The sequence below is a fragment of the Sus scrofa genome, chromosome 11 (genome assembly GCF_000003025.6).
Source record: "Sus scrofa isolate TJ Tabasco breed Duroc chromosome 11, Sscrofa11.1, whole genome shotgun sequence".
Classification (NCBI taxonomy): Eukaryota; Metazoa; Chordata; class Mammalia; order Artiodactyla; family Suidae; genus Sus; species Sus scrofa.
The window spans coordinates 1,424,412-1,447,926 of NC_010453.5; the positions used below are offsets into that span (position 1 = coordinate 1,424,412).

Below are 23,515 nucleotides of genomic sequence, written 5' to 3' on the forward strand. Positions count from 1 at the left end.
AATGGAACCCCAGCTGCGGCTGCGTTGTACACCACAGGCGCAGCAATGCCGGGTCCTTGACCCACTGCGCTGGGCTGGGGATTGAATTGTGCCTCAGCAGTGACCTGAGCCACTGCAGTTGGATTCTTTTTTTTTTTTAGGGCTGTACCCACGGCATATAGAGGTTCCTAGGCCAGGGGTCGAATTGGAGCTGTAGCCACCAGCCTACACCACAGCCACAGCCACAGCAATGCAGGATCCGAGCTGTGTCTGCGACCTACACCACAGCTCACAGCAATGCCAGATCCTTAACCCACTGAGTGAGGCCAGGGATCGAACCTGCATCCTCATGGATACTAGCTGGGTTCATTAAGCACTGAGCCATGATGGGAACTCCTGCAGTTGGATTCTTAACCCTTGGAGCCACAGCAGCAACTCTGAGCAGGTCACTTCAATCTAATCAACGCTGTGAGGACAGACAGACAGTGTTACACACGAGTGCCTGTGCTGTGCATGCGAACAACCCCAGGGGGTGGAGGCAACGGCCAGTCCACGGTGCTACTGTAAGTGGTTCCTTGAATGGCATCGCCCAGCTGGAGGAGAGAGCACCGCTCGGAAAAGAGGAACTAGCGGGGAACTCACCCAGTCTGACAGGGCGACCCGCTAAGCTGAACATCTGCATGGCGATGGCGAAGTCCTCCAGGTGGGTGGCAAAGTGACAGAAGGCCTTGAACTCATCCCAACCAATGCTCTAGTACGGTAACAAAGGGAGCTGTTAGCACAGTTTCATATTTACATTAAATGACCTCACGACGAGAACCAGGGGTCTTCTTTGCTATCCTCAAGCCTTCCATCTTTCCAAGCGAGGCTACTGGGAAGTCTGGCGTGCAGACCAACAGGACGGCAGGTTCCGGAGTTCTGAGACGAGGGGGCAGGGCCCTGGGTGTGACTGTGCAGGCTGAGCCCCGTGTGACCGGCCCCGAGCTGTGAGTAGAGACCCCACTGTGCCTCCTTCTCTGCAGCCCTGGGGAAAGCCTCACCCCCCCAGGGGGTGTATTTTGAGGGGCCTTAGCAGAGGTAACCAGGGCTAACCGAGGCTGAAGCCCTGGTCTGGCAGGACCGGCGTCCTGGTGAGAGGACGAGCTGGCAGTCCCGTCAGTCGAGTGTGGGGACACCTCGCCAGACACCACCCACTTTGGGCTCCAGAACTGTGAGGGGATGAATGTGCCGTGGAAGCCACCCAGTCTGCGGCGGCCGAAGGAGACGAAAGCATCCTGCCACGTGGCCCACCTCTTTGCTCTTCCATGTTTCACCAGGGGACACGGCCCCGAGTGAGAACTCCGGGTTTTGGCGTAGACGGGCCAGCTGAAACTGCAGGCCTGGCCCTCGCTACGGCGTAGGCCCCACTTCTCAGCTTCAAGGGGTCCCCTGTCAGGGCGAAGTACGCTGTCGAAGGCCCACTGAACGGGGAGCAGGACCTGCACCTTGGTCCATCCGATTTTACTGTATGTGAAGTTTTTTTAACTTACAATTAAAAAATTTCTTTTTGGCTATGTTGCAGCATGTGGAAATTCCGGGACAAGGGACTGAATCTGAACCACAGCACTGACCCAAGACACAGACGTGACAGTGCCACATCCTTAACCTCTAGGCCACCAGGGAACGCACCACCTGATTTTAAAACCTGTGCACTTGACAGCAAAACAAACAAAGAGTAAGCAAGAAGGCTAGTGTGTCCACTGGGAACGTCCAAGCAGGGACATCCTTATTCGGGAAGCACGCTCCTCCCTGTGAGACGCTCAGGACCACGTCCTCGGACACGTCTCCTCCGAGGTTCACTGCTTTCCGCTTTTGTGAATTTGTTGAATTCTTTTATTCAAATGTTTTGAAGAGGTAATATGTACACATGGTTAAAAAATTCCAACAGTACAACGAATAAAACGACACGAACTCTTCTTCCCCCTTTCACCCCAGCTCCCTCGTGCCCTCCTCGGATGCCCTGTGCACAGCGGGTGTGTCCTCGCCGGTCCACACCCTGCTTCACTCTCTCATCACACGAGCGAGCCCGCCCGCGGCTGCTCCTCGGCGTCGTGGTCTCGAAGCGGCCCCGGCGCAACCCCTCCGACCGGCTTCACTGTAGCGAGACGCGCCTGTGGTCACGGCTGGGATCCGCGTGTCTGTAACTGCGAGGACGTTAAAGGCCGCACTTCCGTGTTCAGGAGTCAGGTGTGGATTTCTCTTCCCGCGCCCGCTGTGTCATCCGCCCGTGTTTAAGGGGCTGTCAGGTGACTTGCTGCCGGGAGGCAGTTGTTGGGGGTCCTCTGACCTCCTGTGCATCTTGTGAACAGAGGCCCGATCACCTCTCTCCACACGGTCTGTCCGGACGTTGGTAGAGGGGCCAGAAAAGAGACAGCGTTGCCCTTCGAGGGCAGGGCGGCCTTCCTACAGCCGCCATCAAAGATCCAGACTCCTTGGCTGCAGTGCAAACCCACATCTCGGGCCCTGGGGCAAGGGGCACGGAGGCAAATGTGATGCTTGTGCTGGCTCGGTGCAATGAACAGAGTAATAAACTTCTCCGGGAGTTCCCGTGTGGTGCAGCAGGTTAAGGATCAGGTGCTGTCACTGCTGTGGCCTGGCTCAGACCCCCGGCCCAGGAACTTCCATACGCCCTGGGCACAGCCAAAAACAAAAAACGTGCCTTGGTGCAACATGCCTTGTCTTCTGCCAGCAGCCATGAAGCCGTGCAGGCTAACCTGCAAACAAATACAAATCTCAGACCTTGACTTCTCAGACCCCGCCACACAGTATGCAGGCTGGAATGTCAGCCCCTTCGACGTCCTTGGTTTTGTAAGATCTCACTATAAGTTAAAGAAATTGGTCTATTACATGTGATGCCAGTATTTCCTCCCATTGTGTTAATGTTTTTCTTTTGGCTGTGATTATAATTTTTGGGGAGATGAGGGAGGCCTTTAAGTTTTAGGAAAAAATGTAACCAGTTTCATCTAAGGGTCTGGATTTTGCTTGGTGTGTATAGACCCCACTCTGTGACACTGCTTCCGCGTTTTGGGCCACGCTTACTCAGGTTCACTTCTCTCTCTAGCACCGAACCTTTGATGGACCTAGGAATTACTCTGGAGTAATAAATGACGTGGGGGTTTACCTCATTTTCTCCCTCAGGTGCCCAGGGAAGTAGCCCAGTGCCACTTGCTAACGGTTCTTCTTTTACCCAACTCATTTGCAATTTGAGTTTACACATACTCAGTTTCCGGGTGTATCTGTGTCTATTTCTGACTTTATTCTGTTCAACTCATTAGTCAAATTCATTGTCAGTAACGCTGTTTTAGTTGTAAAGTTTGGCGATGCATTTTAGTATCTCAGCACTCTTTCTTTAAAAAGACTTAATTTTTTTAGATCCATTTTAGGTTCACAGCAGAGTGACGGGGAAGGTGCAAAGATTTCCACACACCCCTGCCCCTCCGCTGTTTCACCCAGACTCCCAAGGAAGGGCCCTGTTACGGGAGCCTGGCCCTGCTCGCCAGGACCCGCGTCTCCCCGACTCCACACACCGCCGCCCCCCTGCCGTCACGCGTGGCCATGGGATCAGTCCGGCCAGTCGTCGTGGGTGGCATTTCCAGGCAAAATAGTCACTGGAACGTGACTCGCGCTTTTCTTTGCCCTCTGAGGATGGTGTTTCTACAGACGGTGGAGCTGCGAGAGCGCGCAGCCGGGGAGAGGCTGGGTCTCGGGCAGTGATGCGGGCGGGGGTCTCCCGCCAGCCCAGCCGGGAAACGGAGCAGGACGGAGACGGGAAGCCGTCCTGCGTGAGCCGAGCGGCTTTCGGGGCTAGTGTGCAACGGCTGCACATCCCGGCTGTCACAGATGCACATCACGCCACACTCACTCAGACCAGGCTAAGGCCCAGCTGCTCTAAGTAACACTAAGACTAGTTCTAGTCCATCAACAACAGGAGATGTTTCTGTAATCAGGTAAGTTTCCTTTTACATTCATCAAGCCTTTTCTATATATTTCTGGTTCAATTTATTTCTTTTTTTTTTCTTTTTTTGGTCTTTCTGCCATTTCTTGGGCCACTCCCGTGGCATATGAAGGTTCCCAGGTAGGGGTCAAACTGGAGCTGTAGCTGCCGGCCTCCACCAGAGCTACAGCAACTCGGGATCCAAGCCGCGTCTGTGACCTACACCACAGCTCACGGCAACGCCAGATCCTTAACCCACTGAGCAAGGCCAGGGATTGAACCTGCAACCTCCTGGTTCCTAGTCAGATTCGTTAACCACTGCGCCACGACAGAAACTCCTTAAATTTATTTCTAATTGTTATGTATCTCTACTGCAATTATGAGATCTTTATATTTCATTATCTTTTTCCTCGCTCTACAGATAACTTTAAAAATTATATAAAAATACACATCCATTTCAAAAGTTTTTTGGAACAATACAGGAAAACCACGTGAGATATTACTGCTACACACTACCCATTATTAACAGCCTGGCAATCATCTTTCACCCATTACACAATCACACAACAGAGAGCAGCTCACGCCTGACTAAATTGGAGGGTTTTCCATTACATCAATATGTCTCAATTACTGCCTCAGCTTTATCGTGAGCAGAAGAAAAGGCGAACCCACCTCTCCGGCTGACAGCTTCTCTCTCACATTTTTCCAGTAAATGTCTTTATTTTCAGTGTTAGTGAAGAAAAGGAGCCACTCTGCAAAGTCTTCTTTTCTCATGAAACGCAAACCTTTAGAAAACTGAAGGAACTCCATTTCCTGGACCTCGGTCTGTAAGTCTTCCATAAATCTAAACGGCAAAATGCGAAATGGACGTAAGCTCCTCGCAGCTTCACCTCGGTGCTGTGACCAGAGCTGTGACCAGACGCCAGCGCCCCGCCTGGCGGCCAGGACACGCTCGGGAGCTCCAGGAGGACCTCGCCACCCCCAGGGGCCAGTCATAAAATCCCCACGTGTTCTCCATATTTCGTTTTAAGTGACTATTGAGCACTACAGAATTTTCAAATTAAAAAATAGATAACAAAACTGGAAAGCACTCTGCCATCTGTGAGGAAAAACTAAAGACGGTTCTGGTTTTTCGCTGTACCTTAAAAATTCTGGAGTTCCTGTTATGGCTTAGTGGTTAACGAATCCGACTAGGAACCATGAGGATGTGGGTTCGATCCCTGCCCTTACTCAGTGGGTTACGGATCCAGCGTGGCCGTGAGCTGTGGTGTAGGCTGCAGACGTGGTTCGGATCCCGAGTTGCTGTGGCTCTGGTGTAGGCTAGCGGCTGCAGCTTCGACTGGACCCCTAGCCTGGGAACCTCCATATGCCTCGGGTGTGGCCCCCTAAAAAAACAGCAAAAAACAAAGAAACAGAAATTTATTCTTACCTTCGAAATTCTTTATAATGAAGTTTTCTTTCTCCTCGTTTTCCAAAGAAACGTACCTGGAGGGTTGTGTTAATTTCAGATTCTTTCACTGTTGGTTCCTATACAAAATGATACAATAATTTCAAATAATCAAGAACGAAAACTGATTCTCGAGGCTAGAACACTTAGGACAACACACACACAAGATTCTCGTAACAAGAGCAAAAAGAGGTGAGGCCGTTCTGTCTGCTACTTTGCATAACACCATCCTCTTTGCTGAAGGGAGGGGACAAAAGGTGGGCGCAGCAGGGAACAAAACCTGGGACAGGCCAAGAACAGAGCTGAAAACAGTGAAACCAGTTACTTCAAAATGTGACGCCCCCAGGCACTTCCTCACGAAGCAGGAATGAGAGTTAAACGGGGAAAGTCTTGGATCTTCTGCTGAAAGCCAGAAACTTAACACTAGCTTTTCTTGGAGATCCTGTCGTGGTGCAGCAGAAACGATCTGACTAGGAACCATGAGGTTGTGGGTTCGATCCCTGGCCTCGCTCAGTGGGCTAAGGATCTGGTATTGATGTGGCTGTGGTGTAGGCCGGCAGGGGTAGTTCCAATTCAACCCCTAGCCTGGGAACCCACATATGCTGCAGATGTGGCCCTAAAAAGCAAAAAACAAAACAAACAAAAAACCACAACAAACAAACAAAACAACCCAAACAAAAACACTAGCTTTTACTAATTATAAAATTAACATAAAATTAATTATAAAATTAATTATAAAATTAGACTTGATGCAATCCCTATCAAATTACCCATGACATTTTTCACAGAAATAGAACAATCCAAAAAATTTATATGGAACCATGAAAGACCCAGAATTGCCAAAGCAATCCTAAGGGGGAAAAAACCAAGCAGGGGCATCACTCTCCCAGACCTCAGACAATACTAGAAAGCCGCAGTCATCAGGACAGTGTGGTACTGGTACCAACACAGACACACAGACCAATGGAACAAAATAGGGAGCCCAGAAACAAACCCAGACACTTCGACAATTAACCTTTGACAAAGGAGGCAAGACTATAAAATGGGAAAAAGACAGTGTCTCCAGCAAGCGGTGCTGGCAAAACCTGACAGCTGCATGCCAATAAATGAAACCAGAACACTCCCCCATACCATGCACAAAAACAAACTCAAAATGGCTTAAAGACTTAACCATAAGACAAGACACCATAAACTTCCTAGAGGAGAACACAGGCAAAACATTCTCTGACATCAATTGTGCAACTACTTTCTTAAGTTAGTCTCCCAAAGCAACAGAAATAAAGACAAAAATAAACCAACAGGACCTAATCAAACTTACAAGCTTTTGCACAGAAAAGAAAACTGTAAAAAAAGAGAAAGACAACCTATGGAATGGGAGAAAATGGCTGTAAACGATGTAACTGACAAGGTTTTACTCTCCAAAATATACCAACGACTGACATAATTCAACAGCAAAACCCAAACGACCCAATCGAAAAATATGCAGAAGATCTAAACAGACGCGTCTCCAGAGAAGACGTATGGATGGTCAGCAGGCACATGAAAACGCTCAGCATCACTAATTATGAGCGAAATGCAAATCTAAACTACAATGAGGGCCCATCTCACACCGGTCAGAAAGGCCTTCATTAACAAGTCCACCAACAACACACGCTGGAGAGGGTGTGGAGACAAGGGAGCCCCCCTGCACTGTTGGTGGGAACACAAATTGGTACAATCACGATGGAAAACAGTATGGAGGTTCCTGAGAAAACTAAACATAGAACTCCCACATGACCCAGCAATCCCACTCCTGGGCACAGATCAGGACAAAACTTTTCCTTGAAAAAGATCCATGTACTCGTATGTTCACTGCAGCACTATTCACAATAGCCAAGACATAGAAACAACCTAAATGTCCACTGACAGACGAATGGATTATGAAGATATGGTACAGATATATAATGGAATACTACTCAGCCATGAAAAGAACAAAATAATGCCATATGCAGCACCATGGAACTAGAGACTCTCATACTAAGTGAAATAAGTCAGAAAGATTAAGACAAATACCATATGATACACTCATATCTGGAATCTAATATATGGCACAAGTGGACCTATGCACAAACAGAAAGAGACTCACAGACCTGGAGCACTGACTTCTGGCTGCCAAGGGCGAGGGGGGAGGGAGTGGGATAGAAGGGGAGTTCGGGGTTAGGAAATGCAAACCATTACATTTAGGATGGATAAGCATAATGAGCTCCTACTGTACAGCACAGGGAACTATATTCAATCTCCTGGGATAGAAAAATAATGTACATATATCCATGACTGGGTCACCTTGCTATACAGCAGAAATTGACAGACATTATAAGTCAACTATACTCTAATAAAAAATTTTTTTAAAATAAAATTAACAGGGGAAGATTCCATCCAAGGAAATGAGAACAAATTCATAGACTCTTCCTCCTTCAAATCTCCAGTAAAATAAACAATGAAACAGCATTCTCTTTTTGTTTTTTCTTTTTAGGGCCACACCTAGGGCATGTAGAAGTTCCCAGGCTAGGGCTGAATCGGAGCTGCAGCTGCCGGCCTACACCACAGCCACAGCAACATCGGATCTGAGCTGCGTCTGCAACTTACGCCGAAGTTCATGGCAACACCAGATCCTTAACCTGCTGATCGAGGCCAAGGATCGAACCTGCGTCCTCACTGACACTATGTTGGGTTCTTAACCCGCTGAACCACAGCACAATCTCTCAAAACAGTGTTCTAAAAAGATGATCAGCAGCAACTAAACAATAAAAAGAGGCAGAATTTAAACCAAATATTTTGAAAAAGAGCAGCTGAAGGAATGTTGGAGTCAGGCGCTGGGCGGTCTGGCATACTGCCCAGTGCCGTCCCACGTCCCAGAAGCAGCAGCGGCGGGACTGCTCGTGGCTGGACTCACGAGAACCTGAGGTGCAGCGACGGCAAAGCAGTCAGGGAGGAAGCGGCAGGACAAGCAGAGGAGAGAGGCCGGCAGAGGCCCCCAGACTGGCTTCCAGGGCGTAGGATCCTCCAGCTACTGCTCAGCTGAGGGCAACCGGAAGCCCGGGGGGTGCACTTTGAAGGGTGGAGGGGGATGTGTTCTAGGACCTTCCACGGCAGAGGACGGGGGATGGTGCTCCAGCGAGGGCTGAGGGCAGTGGATCAAACGCAACACCCGCAGCTCAGACGGGAAAGATGACTTTGGTCCAGCTGCGGACCAAACTCCACCACAGCCACAGCAACGTGGGACCTGAGCCATGCCTGCGACCTACACCACAGCTCACGGCAACACCGGATCCTTAACCCACTGAGTGAGGCCAGGGATCGAACCTGCTTCCTCATGGATGCTAGTCAGATTCCTTTCTGCTGAGCCAGGATGGGAAGGCCTATTTTTTTTAATTTAAAATTTTTTTCATGTTTTGGTTGTGCCCACATCATGTGGAAGTTCCTGGGCCAGGGATTAAACCTGTACCACAGCAGTGACAGCACTGATCCTTAACCCACTGAGCCACCAGGGAACTGGCTGAAACTGAAATGCTGGGTCCACACTTTATTTGGTGTAAGAACTGGGACACTCACCCAGCACTACTCAGGCAGCACATCCACCGGGAGGGGACAACCAGGTGGACGCCCGCCACGTGCCGAGAGTGCGGGAGGCCCCTCTGCTCCTGCGGGATCACCGGGCGTAAACACGAAATTAAAACGTGACCGCAGCGTGAAGGCGTTGGGAAGCGGCCCACGACGCCCCGGAGCGTGGAACAGGGGGTCTGCCTCACCCAGCAGCTCAGCAAGGCGTCCCTGAGAAAACGCCACTCCGGCTGAGACCCCAGGTCTGAGCAGAGGACGGTGACAAGGGAACAAACACTCCCAACGGGCAGGTCTCAAGGGCTGCAGGTGCACAGGGGCGCGGAGCTGGAGGGCCGGGCGGGGAGAGCGGCGGCGACAAGCCACGAGGGCCACCGCGCCTCGCGCTGCGCTGACGCGGGCAGCGGAAACCGTCCCAGCTGATTTCACCCTCGCCACCACCGCTGCGCCCGAGACGATGACCCGCGTCACGCACAGGACGCGTGGGCAGCGGCTCGCTTGCTCACGGCCGCAGGGCCCTCGGGGGCCGAGGCAGCCCGGGGGCGGGAGTCCGAGCCCTCCTCGGCGCCTGTGCCGCGGGGAGCAGTGGGCCGGCCACTCGGGCCTTAAGCCACCCCGGGCCCAGCGTGAAAGCGAAGGCGAGCCGGTGCAGGCAGAGCCGCGGACGGGCAGGAGCTCTGGTGGGCGAGGCCGAGACGCACGGCAGGCAGGCGGGTCTGAGAAGCACTGTGGGGGCCGGGGGGGGGGGGGGAACCGGACCTGGGCACTGAATGGGTGTCCGGACGACCTCTGGGCTCCTGGACTTTGGAAAAGCAAGCCGCTCACCATCTGCTTCCTACTGATTTCAAATGGTACCTCGATCACACCACCACCTCCGTGCCTGGGCTCATATTTCGGCTATTTCTCATTAGACCACCTCCCTGTCCCTCCCGGGGCTGGCATTTTCCAGACTGCTCTGGCGGTCCTCGCAAGTTCCTCTCTCCAGCCGAACTTCAGAGTCACTGGGCCAAGTTTCTGCACAGCTCCTGCCTGCAGCCCCCTCCGCCCCCCACCACGATCACCAAACAAGCAAAGACAAAAGCCAGCGCTCAGGTGTCGAGTTTCTCCTGGACTAATTCAGAGGGAATCAGCCACCATAGGACACTCACTCTTCCTGTCTAAGAACTAAGCCTGTCTTTACATTTATTTCACTTTTCTTACGTTCCTCGATTTTTGAAAATACTAACATCTATCTTTCACACATCTTAAAAACGAATTAATTATCAAACGTTTAGTGTCATTATTTATAAGCCACATCAAAACACGCTCTAGGAGTCCCCAACATGGTGCAGTGGAAATGAATCCGACTAGGAACCCTGAGGTTGTGGGTTCCATCCCTGGCCTCGCTCAGTGGGTTAAGGATCTGGTGTTGCCGTGAGCTGTGCTGCAGGTCGCAGACATGGCTTGGATCCTGTGTTGCGGTGGCTGTGGTGCAGGCCAGCGGCTGTAGCCCAAACTGGGCCCCTACCCTGGGAACCTCCATGTGCGACGGGTATGGCCCTAAAAGCAGCAAACAAACGAACAAACAAAAAAACCCACAACACCCAAAAAACCCCCCAAAAAACAAACATACTTTTGGTTCATATTTAAAAAGTAAAATCTTATACTATATTAAATATGTTGGTTTTCCTAAAACACCTGCTTTTGGGACTTAGTGTTGACTAGAAGCCACTGGAAACCTACAGGCCAACTAAGCTATGTAATTGCCTGTGATTTCCTGTCATGCCTGGAGTTTTTCTCTCTTAATTTCCACATAAATGCCCAAGACTATAAAACTGGACATGTCTGCATGAAGGTCAGAATACGAGCGGGACGCCTCCCGTGAGCACTATCACAGGACACTCTGGGGGAATTCTGTCCAACACACAGAGGAATAAACTAAGATTAACACTACTTAGAGATAATATGATTTTATACTTACAACGGTCAACAGAAAACATCAACCTAATAAGGAAAATCATTACGATAGACTGGTACAAAAACATTAAAAAATAAGTACACTTTCTATTCACTGTAGTAATTTTTCTCTTGAAAGAGAAGAGTCCATTTAGAGTAAAAAGCACAGTCATGCAATGTTCTGGGGACGCCCTTGAGAAACACATTTCAAACGAGTAAGAAAAAAAAAAAAACCCGCAGCTAAATCAGAGGATAAAAGCGGTTAGCAAAATGAGAAAGAAATTCCCAAAGAACAGTAGAAAATGTATAAAATAAGAAATACAAATGGTCTGTAGACTGCCTTCTTTTTTTTGGCTTTTCCTTTTTTTTCCTAGGGCCGCACCCGCATTACATAGAAGTTCCCGGGCTAGGGGTCCAATCGGAGCTGTAGCTGCCAGCCTACGGCACAGCCACAACAATGCGGGATCCAAGCCGTGTCTGTGGCCTACACCACAGCTCACGACAACGCCAGATCCTTAATCCACTGAGTGAGGCCAGGGACTGAACCTGCAACCTCATGGTTCCTAGTTGGATTCGCTAACCACTGAGCTACAACGGGAACTCCTAGACTGTCTTAAAAGAAACCCAAAAAACGATGAGATGCCTTTTCCCCTAACGCAGTGACACAGATTAAAGAACAAAACGAGAATGACACTGGTGCTGGAGAACCTGTGGGCGAGGTGGGTCCTCTCTCCTGGGGAGGTGAGCAGTCGCAGCCGCTGGGGAAGGCAGTGTGACAGCAGGCACCAAGGCCTCACAGGACGCAGGCCTCTGGCCCAACGAGCTCATGTCGAGACCTCGACCCTAGATTTACGTGTGGGGCTACTGACCGTGCCGGGCTTCTAACAGAAAATACAGGCACAGGCTTCATGACCATCCTCAGGTCAGTGGTTAAAAACGTTCATCCCCTAACTGTTCATTCATTCGTTCGTGGAGCACAGAGCGTGTGCCCGGTGCTTTGCCGGCTATGGAGACACACCTGCGTCGTAAGGTGTGGTCTTCACCCAAACGGAGGCTGGCCTTTGCCCTGGGCTGCCTAGGAGGTGACCCTAAGAAAAGGCTGCTTTTTTTGGCCTGCAGGCCTTCGGCCACGCCCGGCAGTCTCACCCTGAGACTGTTGGGCTCTGGGCCATGGGGCATCAGCCTGTTCTCCAGACGCGCGGAGTCGGGGGTCAGCCGCATGGGCAGCCAACCAGGTGTGCCTGCTGATCCCCTCCGTCTCATCAAGGCCCTCTCTGTCCCTGCGGGGAAGGTCAGCGCCGTCCATGGCTCCTCAGACAGGACAACCGGAGCCCTGGACTCTGCCCGAGTGTCCCTCCCCCAGCCGACTTCAACCCGAGTCCTCGCACCGTAACGAGCTGTAGCCACGAACCTGACCACTTTCAGGGGGTTACTCCGAGTCCCTCCAGCCAACCATCAACGCCGAGTGGCCTGTGGCCTGCCCTCACCTCGCACCACCTCAGAGGACCACAGACGTCTCAACAGTCACGGGCGTGGGACGCGTGTTGTGGCAGGGGACTGCCGAGGACACGGGGGATGTGTGCGCCCAGGAGGTGGGAACACCATTCATTCAAGGACCCGGACCCAGGAAAAGTCACACGGGCACTGAGAGGGAAGGAGACGGCACACACTGGGGTTTTAATAACTTGCCTAATGTGAAGCAGACATACTCTCAAAGAAGAAATGACTGGGAAATGTAGGAAAATCTCACAGAAAGCACGTTGTGGAATGACAGTTTATGGAAAGACCATCAGTAGAGAATGTAAGGATACACATGACAGGTGGGAACGAAACTGGCTCATTTTCTACGCAAGATATTTGCCAATACTTACCAAGTTTACCGACAGCCTTAGCAATGTTCATACCCTTTGATCCGGCAAGGGAATTTCTGGGACCTTATCCCCCAGACATAGTCACATGTGTATAAAATGATACAATTACAGGACTATTAACTGCCACATTCTCTGCGATATCAAAATATTGGATGTATGTTACATATCTTTCAAAAGGTGGACAACTATGTAAACCGCATGGAGCTATTAAAAAAAGAAGGATGTACTCAGATACAGGGAGGAGAAAACGGGAGGATGCAGAATAATGCAGAGACGACCACTGCTTGTGCAAAAATGGTAGAAAGAATCTGTGGATGTGGTCACATGCTTATTCACACGTCTGCTTTCATACACACGAACCACCTCTGCAAGAACACACAAGAACTGGGTGACTGAGGCAAATTCTGCCCTACCTACATTCTCTGGGGACTCTTTTGAAGTCTGGGTCACGTGAATGCAGCAAATCTACTGAATGTGTAGAAAAATTAAGTTACTGGCAATTTTCTCAACTATTTGGGAATACTTGCGTGAACACAGGTAAGTAACACCTGCCTGGAAATATTTAGCTTACTCGCACGTACCTGGTGCTCTGTTTCATGAATTACTGCTGTCTTCAAGTCATCCTGTTTACTTATGATCTTCTGCAGCTGAAAAGAGTACAAACATGAGTTTAGATACGTGTCTACTGGATTTTTCAGAACAACCCCAAAGACAGATGCTAAGTTTTTTTTTTGTTGTTGTTGTTGTTGCTTTTTAGGGCAGCAACAGCAGCATATGGAAGTTCCCAGGCTAGGGGTTGAATTGGAGAGGCAGCTGCCAGCCTAGGCCACAGCCACAGCAATGCGGGATCCGGGCTGCCTCTGCGACCTACACCACAGCTCATGGCAGCGGCCACTGCACCACAACGGGAACTCTGAGGCTAAGCGTTTATTATAAAATACTTACCAGTCATTCGTTCAATTATTTTTGCACTATACCTCACAACATCAGGGGTTTTTTCCTCCTCTTAAATCATGTAAGGATCAAAGGGGAAACCCATATGCAAGCATTAACATTATTTTTACTGTAACTTGGACAGTTTTCTCCAAGGAACCTGGCTTACCTCACACACACCCATTCAGAAGGCATCATCCTGTGAAACATGATCATCCTCCCTCTTTGAAAGAACTTTGTTCAAAATTAATTTTTTGTGTCTCTGTTTACAGACACATTTCCAGAATACAGCTCTTGAAAAAGCTATTCACATCATACAAAGGTCCTTCCCTTTCCTTTTTATGCACTGACAGAGCATTCAAATAACTTGAAGGCCCATATTTCTACTGGTTATAAAGCGGGCACTAGCACCTTGGGGCTGAGCACACGAAAAACCTACCACCTGCGGAATCACTTGTACCAATCCTCGCACGGGAAGCGAGTTACAAAAAAAAAAGGTTTTTAAAAAAATTAAACGTAGACGAAATCTCAAACGATGGATTCAAGTCCATTAGGAGACAAAAGTCACTCATCTCTTTCTAGGCTATTTCTTTGCTCATAGTTTGAAAATAGCTGCCTCTAAGCTCCAGGTTGACTCTCTTCAACGAGGCTGCTTCTGTGTTTGTTTCAGGCACCGGCTTATGTCTAGTTCTCCAAAGCCTCCAACTCCTCAGCACTCGACTTTATTCCCCCCCGTTTATTTTAGGGAATAAAGGTGGAAGGCTTCTTGTTTGGTTCATCCTTTTGGTTTAAGGTGACAATCAACGTGCTGCCAGGCTCAACACTCAAACGTTTGTCCCTCTGCTTTCCATGCGCCCTCTCAACTTTGTAGAATGGAAAATTTCAAAGGGGGCCCTGAGAGAGCCCTCAGCACGGCCTGCTCAGGGCCAACAATCAGCAGCAGCCTGCCTTCCTGGCCCAGCCACCCCCGTGCCCCCTCAATCCGCATTCTGTGCAGCTGCTCTTCCGCAGAAATGTACATGCGCGGAAATGCACAGACGGACACACCCGAGTAAGCGGGCCCCTGCCGCAGAGCAGGGCACTGCCACTGCCGAGTTTTTAAGGGCACGACGGCATATTGCTACCTTATAGGCGCTACGCTGTATAGCAGAGCTTTATAAACTTTCCAGTGCAAGCCTTTTTAAAATATGTTTTAATGTTTTTTTCAAAGCCAAATACCCAGGCGGGGCACAGGTAGGTCTGTTTAACTTTGTAAGAAGCTACCGAACCTCTTCCCAAAGCGAATTCTGGTTCCTTCGTGTCCTCACCATTTCGTGTTCTCAGTCTTTCGGATTAGGGCGGGCCGTTTGGCTGGAGGAACAGCACCGTTTCAAGGTGGTTTTAACTTGCACGTCCCTGATAATTCACATGGAGCACTTTCCCAAATGCTATCTCCCATTCGTACTTTTTTTTTGGCTGTGCCCATGGGACTGAACCTATGCCAGAGCAGTGACCCAAGCCGTAGCAGTGCTGGGTCCTTAACCTGCTGGGCCATACGGAAACGCCTCTGTTGTAGTCTTCTGCCTGGTTAAAAAATTTATTTGAAAATTACTAAGTTTTAAGGATTTCTTATATATTCTGGATAAAAGTCTTCTGTCAGTATCTGTTTGAAAAATATTTTCTCTTACCTTACAGTTTGCCTATTCATTTTTTTTTTTTTTTTTAAGGCAGGGGTGGAGGGCTGCACTCAGGACACACAGCAATTCCCAGGCCAGGGACAGAATCCACATCACAGCAGTGACAATGCTGGATCTTAACCTGCTTCACCACAAGGGAACTCCAGCCTATTCCTTTTCTTAACAGAAGTTAATTTTGATGAAGATGATTTTATCATTTTTTTTCTTTTATAGTTACTGCTTTTAGGGCCCCAAGTAGCTCTGCCTATTCTAGAGCCTGATGATATTCTTATATTTTTTCCTAGAAGCTTAATGGTTTTAATTTTTATGTTTAGATATGTAATAAATCTCAAATAATCTTTTTTTTCCTTTTCCCGTCTATGCTGTGCAGCAGCTTGATGTGGAGTCTATTTCCAAACCAGGGACTGCACCTGGGTCGTAGCAGTGAAAGTGCTGAGTCCTACGCACTGGACCCCAGGGGACCCGCTCACGTACATTTCTGTGTGGAGGGTTCGGTAGGAGTCACAGCTCGTTTTCTCATGTATAGATCCTGTCCACTTGCTCTAGTGTCGTCTGCCGAAAGCTGAGTGGCCACGTACGTGTGGCCTCCTCAGCATCTCTCACTGGTCTACCCGTCCATCCTCAGGGCGGTATCACAGCGCCCTGATGCCACAGCTTTGCAGTATCTTAAAGTCAGGCAGTATGACAGCTGTCCAGACTTGTTCTTGTTTTTATTTTTTTTGTTTGCTTTTTTGGGCCGCATCCACAGCATATAGGGGTTCCCAGGCTAGGGGTCTAATTAGAGCTGTAGCCACTGGCCTACACCACAGCCACAGCAACACAGGATCTGCGACCTACACCACAGTTCCTGGCAACACCGGATCCTTAACCCGCTGAGCAAGGCCAGGGATGGAACCCGCAACCTCATGGTTCCTAGTCGGATTCGTTAACCACTGAGCCATGATGGGAACTCCCAGACTTGTTCTTGTTTTTAAAGATTGACTTGAGTATTTCAGGTCCTTTGCTTCTGAATATACATTTTTAAAATCAGCTCGTCAATTTCTATAAAAAAGACTTGCTAGCAATGCTGAATCTTTAGACCAGTTTGGGAAGAACTGACACCTTAACACCACTAAACCTTCGAATCCATAACATGATGTATTTCTTCATTCACTGAGGCCTCCTTGAATTTCTACCAGCAATGTCTGAAGTTTCTGGTGTATATTCTCCGTTAAATTTATTTCTACTTATATTACTGGATACCCTCCAAAAAAGAACTGAATTTCAGTTTCCAAATGTTTGCGACTATTACATGCAAACACACATGACTTTCTATGCTTCGATTTTGTTGGTGCCTCAGTCATGATATCTGTGAATCAAGTCCGACTTACTTCGTCCTCTCTAACCTTCCCCCCCGCCCGTACTGCTGTTATCCCTAGAATTTCCAGGAAAATGTTACACACCAGAGGTAAGAAAAGACCTTTGCCTTGTTTCTGACCTCAAGGGGAAAGCATTCAGTATTTTCTCTTGTAGCATGAAGCTACTTTAAATTTTTTGTAAACACCCTTTATCAGACTGAAGAAGTTCTTTCCTATTGCAACTCTCCTGAGTTTTATCACAAAAACCGCTTACTCGGTTAAATGCTCTGACTGCATGTGCAGATAGGGTCACACCGGTTTCTCCTTTATTGGGTTAAGATGCTGAGTGAATCTTGTGTTCCTTGGACAAACGGTTCCTGGATGTGCTTTGCTTCATCTGGTTCCATATTTTCCTATCTCTGCTCGTGAGGAAAGTAAGTCTAATTTACTTTTCTCATTAGGTCTTTGGGTTTTTTTTTTTTTTTTTTTTTGGTCTTTTTAGGGCTACACCCGCTGTATATGGAGGTTCCCAGGCCAGGGGTCCAATCAGAGCTGCAGCTGCCGGCCTGCACCACAGCTCATGGCAACGCTGGATCCTTAATCCACTGGGGGCGGCCAGGGATCGAACCCTCATCCTCATGATACGAGTCAGGTTCGTAACACACTGAGCCACCATGGGAGCTCCTTGTTAGGCCTTTTTAGTTATCAGAGACATTTTGGTCTCTAACATGAGGGAAGTGTCCTTTTTCTTGTATTTCTTACAGAGTCTGTGCAAACTGGGCATTTCCTCCTCCTTAAATACATGACAGATTTTACCAGTGAAACCCTCTGGGCCTAGCCACTTCTTTGTGGGAAAGCTTTTGATAAGCTATGCACGTTTCTGTGCCATTCTTGTCAGTTTTGTTGTTTAAGGCACGAGTGCAGTCATCTGACTGATCAAATTAAGTCACACACGCATCAGTTGTTCACAACATTCCATTTTCACCCTCTGATTTCCACAGAGGCTGTGGAGCTCTCTCCCTTCTCACTGCCAACACGGGTAATGTGGATCTTTGTTGTCTGTATTTGTTAGAACAAATACTGAAATGCAGGGAAAAATGATCATTTATCACAGTGACAATTTAAAAAACAGAAAGAGGAATTATTCAGAAAATCATATATATATATCTTTTGCCTTTTAGGGCTGTACCCGCAGCATATGGAGGTTCCCGGCTAGGGGTCCAATTAGAGCTGCAGGAGCGGGCCTACACCACGACCAGATCCGAGTTGCGTCTGCGACCTACACCACAAGGCAATGCCAATCCTTAACCCACTAAGCGAAGCCAAGGATCGAACCTGCAACCTCATGGCTCCTATGCGGATTTGTTTCTGCTGCGCCACGACGGGAACTCCCCCTGAAAATGATATAAATTTTTACAGGGACTTCAAAACTTACCTTTAATATAAGACAACATAATATAATAATTTCACATAGTTACTGTAAATAGTTACAAACAGAACAAAAAAGCAAATAGGATTAGTTAACTGAAATAACTTTTTAAGGAGGCTTATTATAGTATTGGCTTATTCCAATACCACGTGGAATTTAAAACAAGGGTCTGTCCTGAAGCCTATCCATGGGGGTTTAGTGTCACATAAAGCTTGTCACGTCAGTCTTACCTAAAACATTTTGGTTTGGACTCAGGGAGAGGGTTCTGGTGTTCTGGGAAGGCTACACTGCTGTATATTTGGTTCCATGGCAGCTGCTCCATTTCAAACCACTTTACATCCTGGCGTCCTCTTAGGCCCAAGGTCTCTGTCTCCCAAGGTTCTTTCTTTCTTTTTTTTTTTTTTTTTTTTGCATTTATAAGATATTTTATTGTCAAAAGCACTAGTTATATGATTTTATTTTATTTTTTTCTGCTATGTTTTCTTTTTTAATTTTTTTATTTTCCCACTGTACAGCAAGGGGGTCAGGTTATCCTTACATGTATACATTACAATTACATTTTTCCCCACCCTTTCTTCTGTTGCAACATAAGTATCTAGACAAAGTTCTCAATGCTATTCAGCAGGATCTCCTTGTAAATCTATTCTAAGTTGTGTCTGATAAGCCCAAGCTCCCGATCCCTCCCACTCCCTCCCCCTCCCATCAGGCAGCCACAAGTCTTTTCTCCAAGTCCATGATTTTCTTTTCTGAGGAGATGTTCATTTGTGCTGGATATTAGATTCCAGTTATAAGTGATATCATATGGTATTTGTCTTTGTCTTTCTGGCTCATTTCATTCAGTATGAGATTCTCTAGTTCCATCCATGTTGCTGCAAATGGCATTATGTCATTCTTTTTTATGGCTGAGTAGTATTCCATTGTGTATATACACCACATCTTCCGAATCCAATCATCTGTCGATGGACATTTGGGTTGTTTCCATGTCCTGGCTATTGTGAATAGTGCGGCAATGAACATGCGGGTGCATGTGTCTCTTTTAAGTAGAGCTTTGTCCGGATAGATGCCCAAGAGTGGGATTGCGGGGTCATATGGAAGTTCTATGTATAGATTTCTAAGGTATCTCCAAACTGTTCTCCATAGTGGCTGTACCAGTTTACATTCCCACCAACAGTGCAGGAGGGTTCCCTTTTCTCCACAGCCCCTCCAGCACTTGTTATTTGTGGATTTATTAATGATGGCCATTCTGACTGGTGTGAGGTGGTATCTCATGGTAGTTTTGATTTGCATTTCTCTTATAATCAGCGATGTTGAGCATTTTTTCATGTGTTTGTTGGCCATCTGTATATCTTCTTTGGAGAAATGTCTATTCAGGTCTTTTGCCCATTTTTCCACTGATCAATTGGCTTTTTTGCTGTTGAGTTGTATAAGTTGTTTATATATTCTAGAGATTAAGCCCTTGTCGGTTGCATCATTTGAAACTATTTTCTCCCATTCTGTAAGTTGTCTTTTTGTTTTCTTTTGGGTTTCCTTTGCTGTGCAAAAGCTTTTCAGTTTGATGAGGTCCCATGGATTTATTTTTGCTCCAATTTCTATTGCTTTGGGAGACTGACCTGAGAAAATATTCATGATGTTGATGTCAGAGAGTGTTTTGCCTATGTTTTCTTCTAGGAGTTTGATGGTGTCCTGTCGTATATTTAAGTCTTTCAGCCATTTGGAGTTTATTTTTGTGCATGGTGTGAGGGTATGTTCTAGTTTCACTGCTTTGCATGCAGCTGTCCAGGTTTCCCAGCAATGCTTACTGAATATCCCAAGGTGCTTTCGAGACGGCTGGACGATGCTGATTCATGACAGCAACGTGCTACGTGCCAGGAATACAGGGAGGTGAAGGACCAACATCGCCTCCTACCAACCCCCCACCCCAACCCAAAACACTGAATTAAGCACTGAATTATACTCTAATGGCCACGGGAACAGGCAAGTGAACAGATGATAAGAGAATTCAGAGAAGGTCAAGGGTCCTGACTAGAACACAATACAACAGGGCAACAGGCTGCTGAGGCTGCTGGGGAGGGACTGTCTGACACGCCTATTTTGGACAGTTCTCTCTGAGGACGTGACATTTGGGCGGAGATCTGAATAATTCAAAGGAACGGGGAAAGGGCACTGCAGGGAGAGCTAAGGGCCGCGTTTCTGGTAGAAAAGGAGGGCTTTGTTAGAGGAAAGAAGGCAAAGTTTTAGGCAGAAGTGGTAAAACAAGCCCGAGGACACACTCGAGTCCAAGCTCTGAACGTCGAAACACGACTGCCAGACCGACCAACGTTACCAGGATCCGGATACTTTCGATTCCTGGCTGAAAATGAAGAAAAGTACATAAGGGCAATTTAACTTATTTCTGCTTTGAGGATGGATCCTGATAGTTCAAACTCTGCAATAGGAGCACTTCCAGAATCGAGAAGAATAAATCCTACTGAAGGCCTTTATATGCAATAACCCCTCTAGCAGCTATATTTGGCATATGACAACGTGGTAACATCACGGCAGGGAGAGCACAGGCACAGCCCTGCCTGCCAGCGAGAACGCAACGTGAAGCCCAAGGACCCCCAGGCGGACATTTACGTGAGTAAACAGACCCATCATCAACCTACTGTCCAAAGAAGTGGCACTAAAGCCCTGGCCCTTATCCCAAATAAGCAGATGTGCCATCAAGGTAGAGACCAAGCGGATTAACGATTACGGCTTTGGCCACTGGGGGCACTGTCTGTCACTACCTGACAGAGAACCACTGGTAGAGACGGCTGCTATTTCACTTGCTCTCGGGATACACCGACCAGCAGTTTGTTGATCCGGATACTAATAAAACAGGAATGTACCACGAAACACAAAAGGAACAAACTAAGGCAACTTATATTTTAGGACATTTCCACAAAACGTTATATTAATATATTTCTTCATTACTTTTGCACTTGCTGTTCAAATCACTTTATGTCTCTATTTTGGGTATTAAAGTCATTCTTGTTACTTTTTTAGCACTTAGGGTAGCAAGAACAACAAATAAAATTCACTGGGGAAACATTCAGATGAACTGGGAAAAAAAAAAAACCCTCCACAAAACCTTGCCTTTTAAATACGCTTTTCTGATATAAAAAGAACTGTTTGGTTCTTGCAATAAAATGTGACGTAGAAGATGCTACGTACTCATGCTTCCTAATACAGTGACCATAGAGATGAAATAACTATTCAAATAACTAATAACTAATGTAAACACAGTTTTTTCTCCTCTATGCTTTTTTTTTTTCTTTTCTTTTTTTTTTTTTTTTTTTGGCTGTGCCTTTGGCATGTGGAAGTTTCCTGGCCAGGGACCAAATCCGTGCCATAGCAGTGACGACGCCGGATCCTGAACCTGCTGCACCCCCGGGCAACTCCTACACCGCCACCTGAAATTAACACGCTGTGTTATGCTCCCCGGGCTCTGCAGTTTAGTGCTGTGTCCCTCACACCAGCACGAAGAACATCTTACGGGCTTAGAAGGTTGAGCTTTGTAACCTTAAAGAGAAAAATCAGTGGTGCATTCGAACATATTCTTTTTCTTGTTTTCTTACTTCACAAGTTAATCATCCGAGAGCTTTCCAAACATTTAAGGAAAAAACTGTTGTGTTCAGAAAGTGTTTTATAAATTCAGCGTGTTACACTATTATGTTTAAAGAATCTGAAAGATTTTTTTTTTTTTTTAAGGGCTGCACCCACGGCACATGGAGGTTTCCAGGCTAGGGGTCTCATCGGAGCTGCAGCTGCCGGCCTACACCACAGCCACAGCAACACGGGATCTGAGCCGTGTCTACGACCCACACCACAGCTCACGACGACGCCGGATCCTTAACCCACTGAGTGAGGCCAGGGATCGAACCCACAACTTCATGGATGCTGGTCAGATTCATTAACCACTGAGCCATGACAAGAACTCCTCTGACTCTGGAAGACTTTGGAGGCAGGTGAGCTCAGCTACTTGGGGAGGAGCTGTCCCCCTGGTGAAGGAGGCCGTGCAGGGTCTGCTGCTCAAGTCTCTCGGACTCGGAACCACACCGCGGCCGCAATGCTGCATGGACGTTACCCTCTCACCTTTGACAATGGGGATGCTGTGACCTCTACAGGCTGCTGTAAAGATTTAGTAATACGACAACGTGTCATAAAGCCAGCTCTCAAAAGAGCCAGTCCTCGTTTCTCTGCGGTCGCTCAGCACTATTACTCCGAGTCAGGCTGGGTGGACAGTAGTGGCCGCTCCTGGCTTCCGCTTCGCCTTCATTTCTCTCATCTGACTGGAAGGCAGGCTCCACGGCGCGTGTCCCAACACCTCTGGGAGCACTTCCTACCTCTCACTCCCAGCTGAAACCTGGACGAGTGCAGCAGCCGGGGGCCTCCTGCTTCCACCCTCTGAGTTCACCCTTCCCACTGTGGCCAGAGACGAGTCTGGAGCACTGCCACGCCTGCTGGTCCCCGAGGGCCATGCTGTCCACCTCCTAGGAGCCTCTGCACACTGCAGCCGCACCACTGCAATAGTTTGTTTGCCTGCTGCACTTGCGGCAGGTGGGTTCCCAGGCCAGGAATTGAACCTGTGCCACAGCAGTGACAATATGGGGTCCTTTACCCACTGAGCCACCCAGGAACTCCCCAACAATGGTTTTACAGTGGCCTGTACGGGTCACGTCCCCAGGGACCCTCAGTGATGGCCATTCATCACTGTTCCCATCAAACAGAGCAAAATCGTTACTTCCTTTCTTTTTTGGCTGAACCCGCAGCATTACGGAGGCTCCTGGGCCAGCGACTGAATCGGAGCTGAAGCTGTGACCTACACCACAGCAGCAGCAACACTGGATCCTTAATCCACTGTGCCGGGCTGGGGACCCCATCGGCGCCGCCACAGAGACAAGCTGGATCGTTAACCCGCTGCGCCACAGGGAGAACTCCAGGCTTGTTACTTCTGCTTTCCTCTGCCTGAACGGAAGTGAATTCAAAGCTTAACTCAGGCCGTTTATCTAGTATTTCCTCTCGTCCTGGCTCTGTGAGTATATTTCACACGCAGTCCTGCCTAAGTAAGAGCTATGATATCTGGAAATCCTTGGTTCTCTTTAATATGTCTTTTCACAAGTGCCTTCAACTTCTTGGTAGAATCCCAAGCTGCTTTTCATAAACCAGCTGGTGATCAGTAAGCAGCAATAAACCACCCACGCTGCTTCTTTGGAGACAAGTAGATTTGCTAATGTTTGTTCACAGTGATTTTCTAAGGAAGCACATCTTTCTCAATTCAACTCCGTATCTCTTACACATAACGGTATAAATACAT

At 48.0% G+C, this 23,515-nt stretch overlaps 1 protein-coding gene across 3 annotated transcripts in view; it reads right to left on the minus strand.

Moving 5' to 3' along the window:
• The window catches only part of MICU2 (mitochondrial calcium uptake 2), a 79,243-nt gene that overhangs the window by 3,243 nt on the left and 52,485 nt on the right, over positions 1-23,515 (minus strand). For 2 of the 3 annotated variants that reach the window (XR_002336602.1, XM_021065452.1), the window contains exons 7-10: positions 13,384-13,449; positions 5,382-5,479; positions 4,625-4,796; positions 622-730 (exon numbers count right to left, since the gene is read on the minus strand). Coding sequence is in view for 2 of the 3 variants with exons in the window: in XM_021065452.1 (XP_020921111.1) it covers positions 622-730; positions 4,625-4,796; positions 5,382-5,479; positions 13,384-13,449 (445 nt within the window). In the remaining variant the exon portion in view is untranslated. The other variant, XM_021065453.1, reaches the window with a different exon arrangement.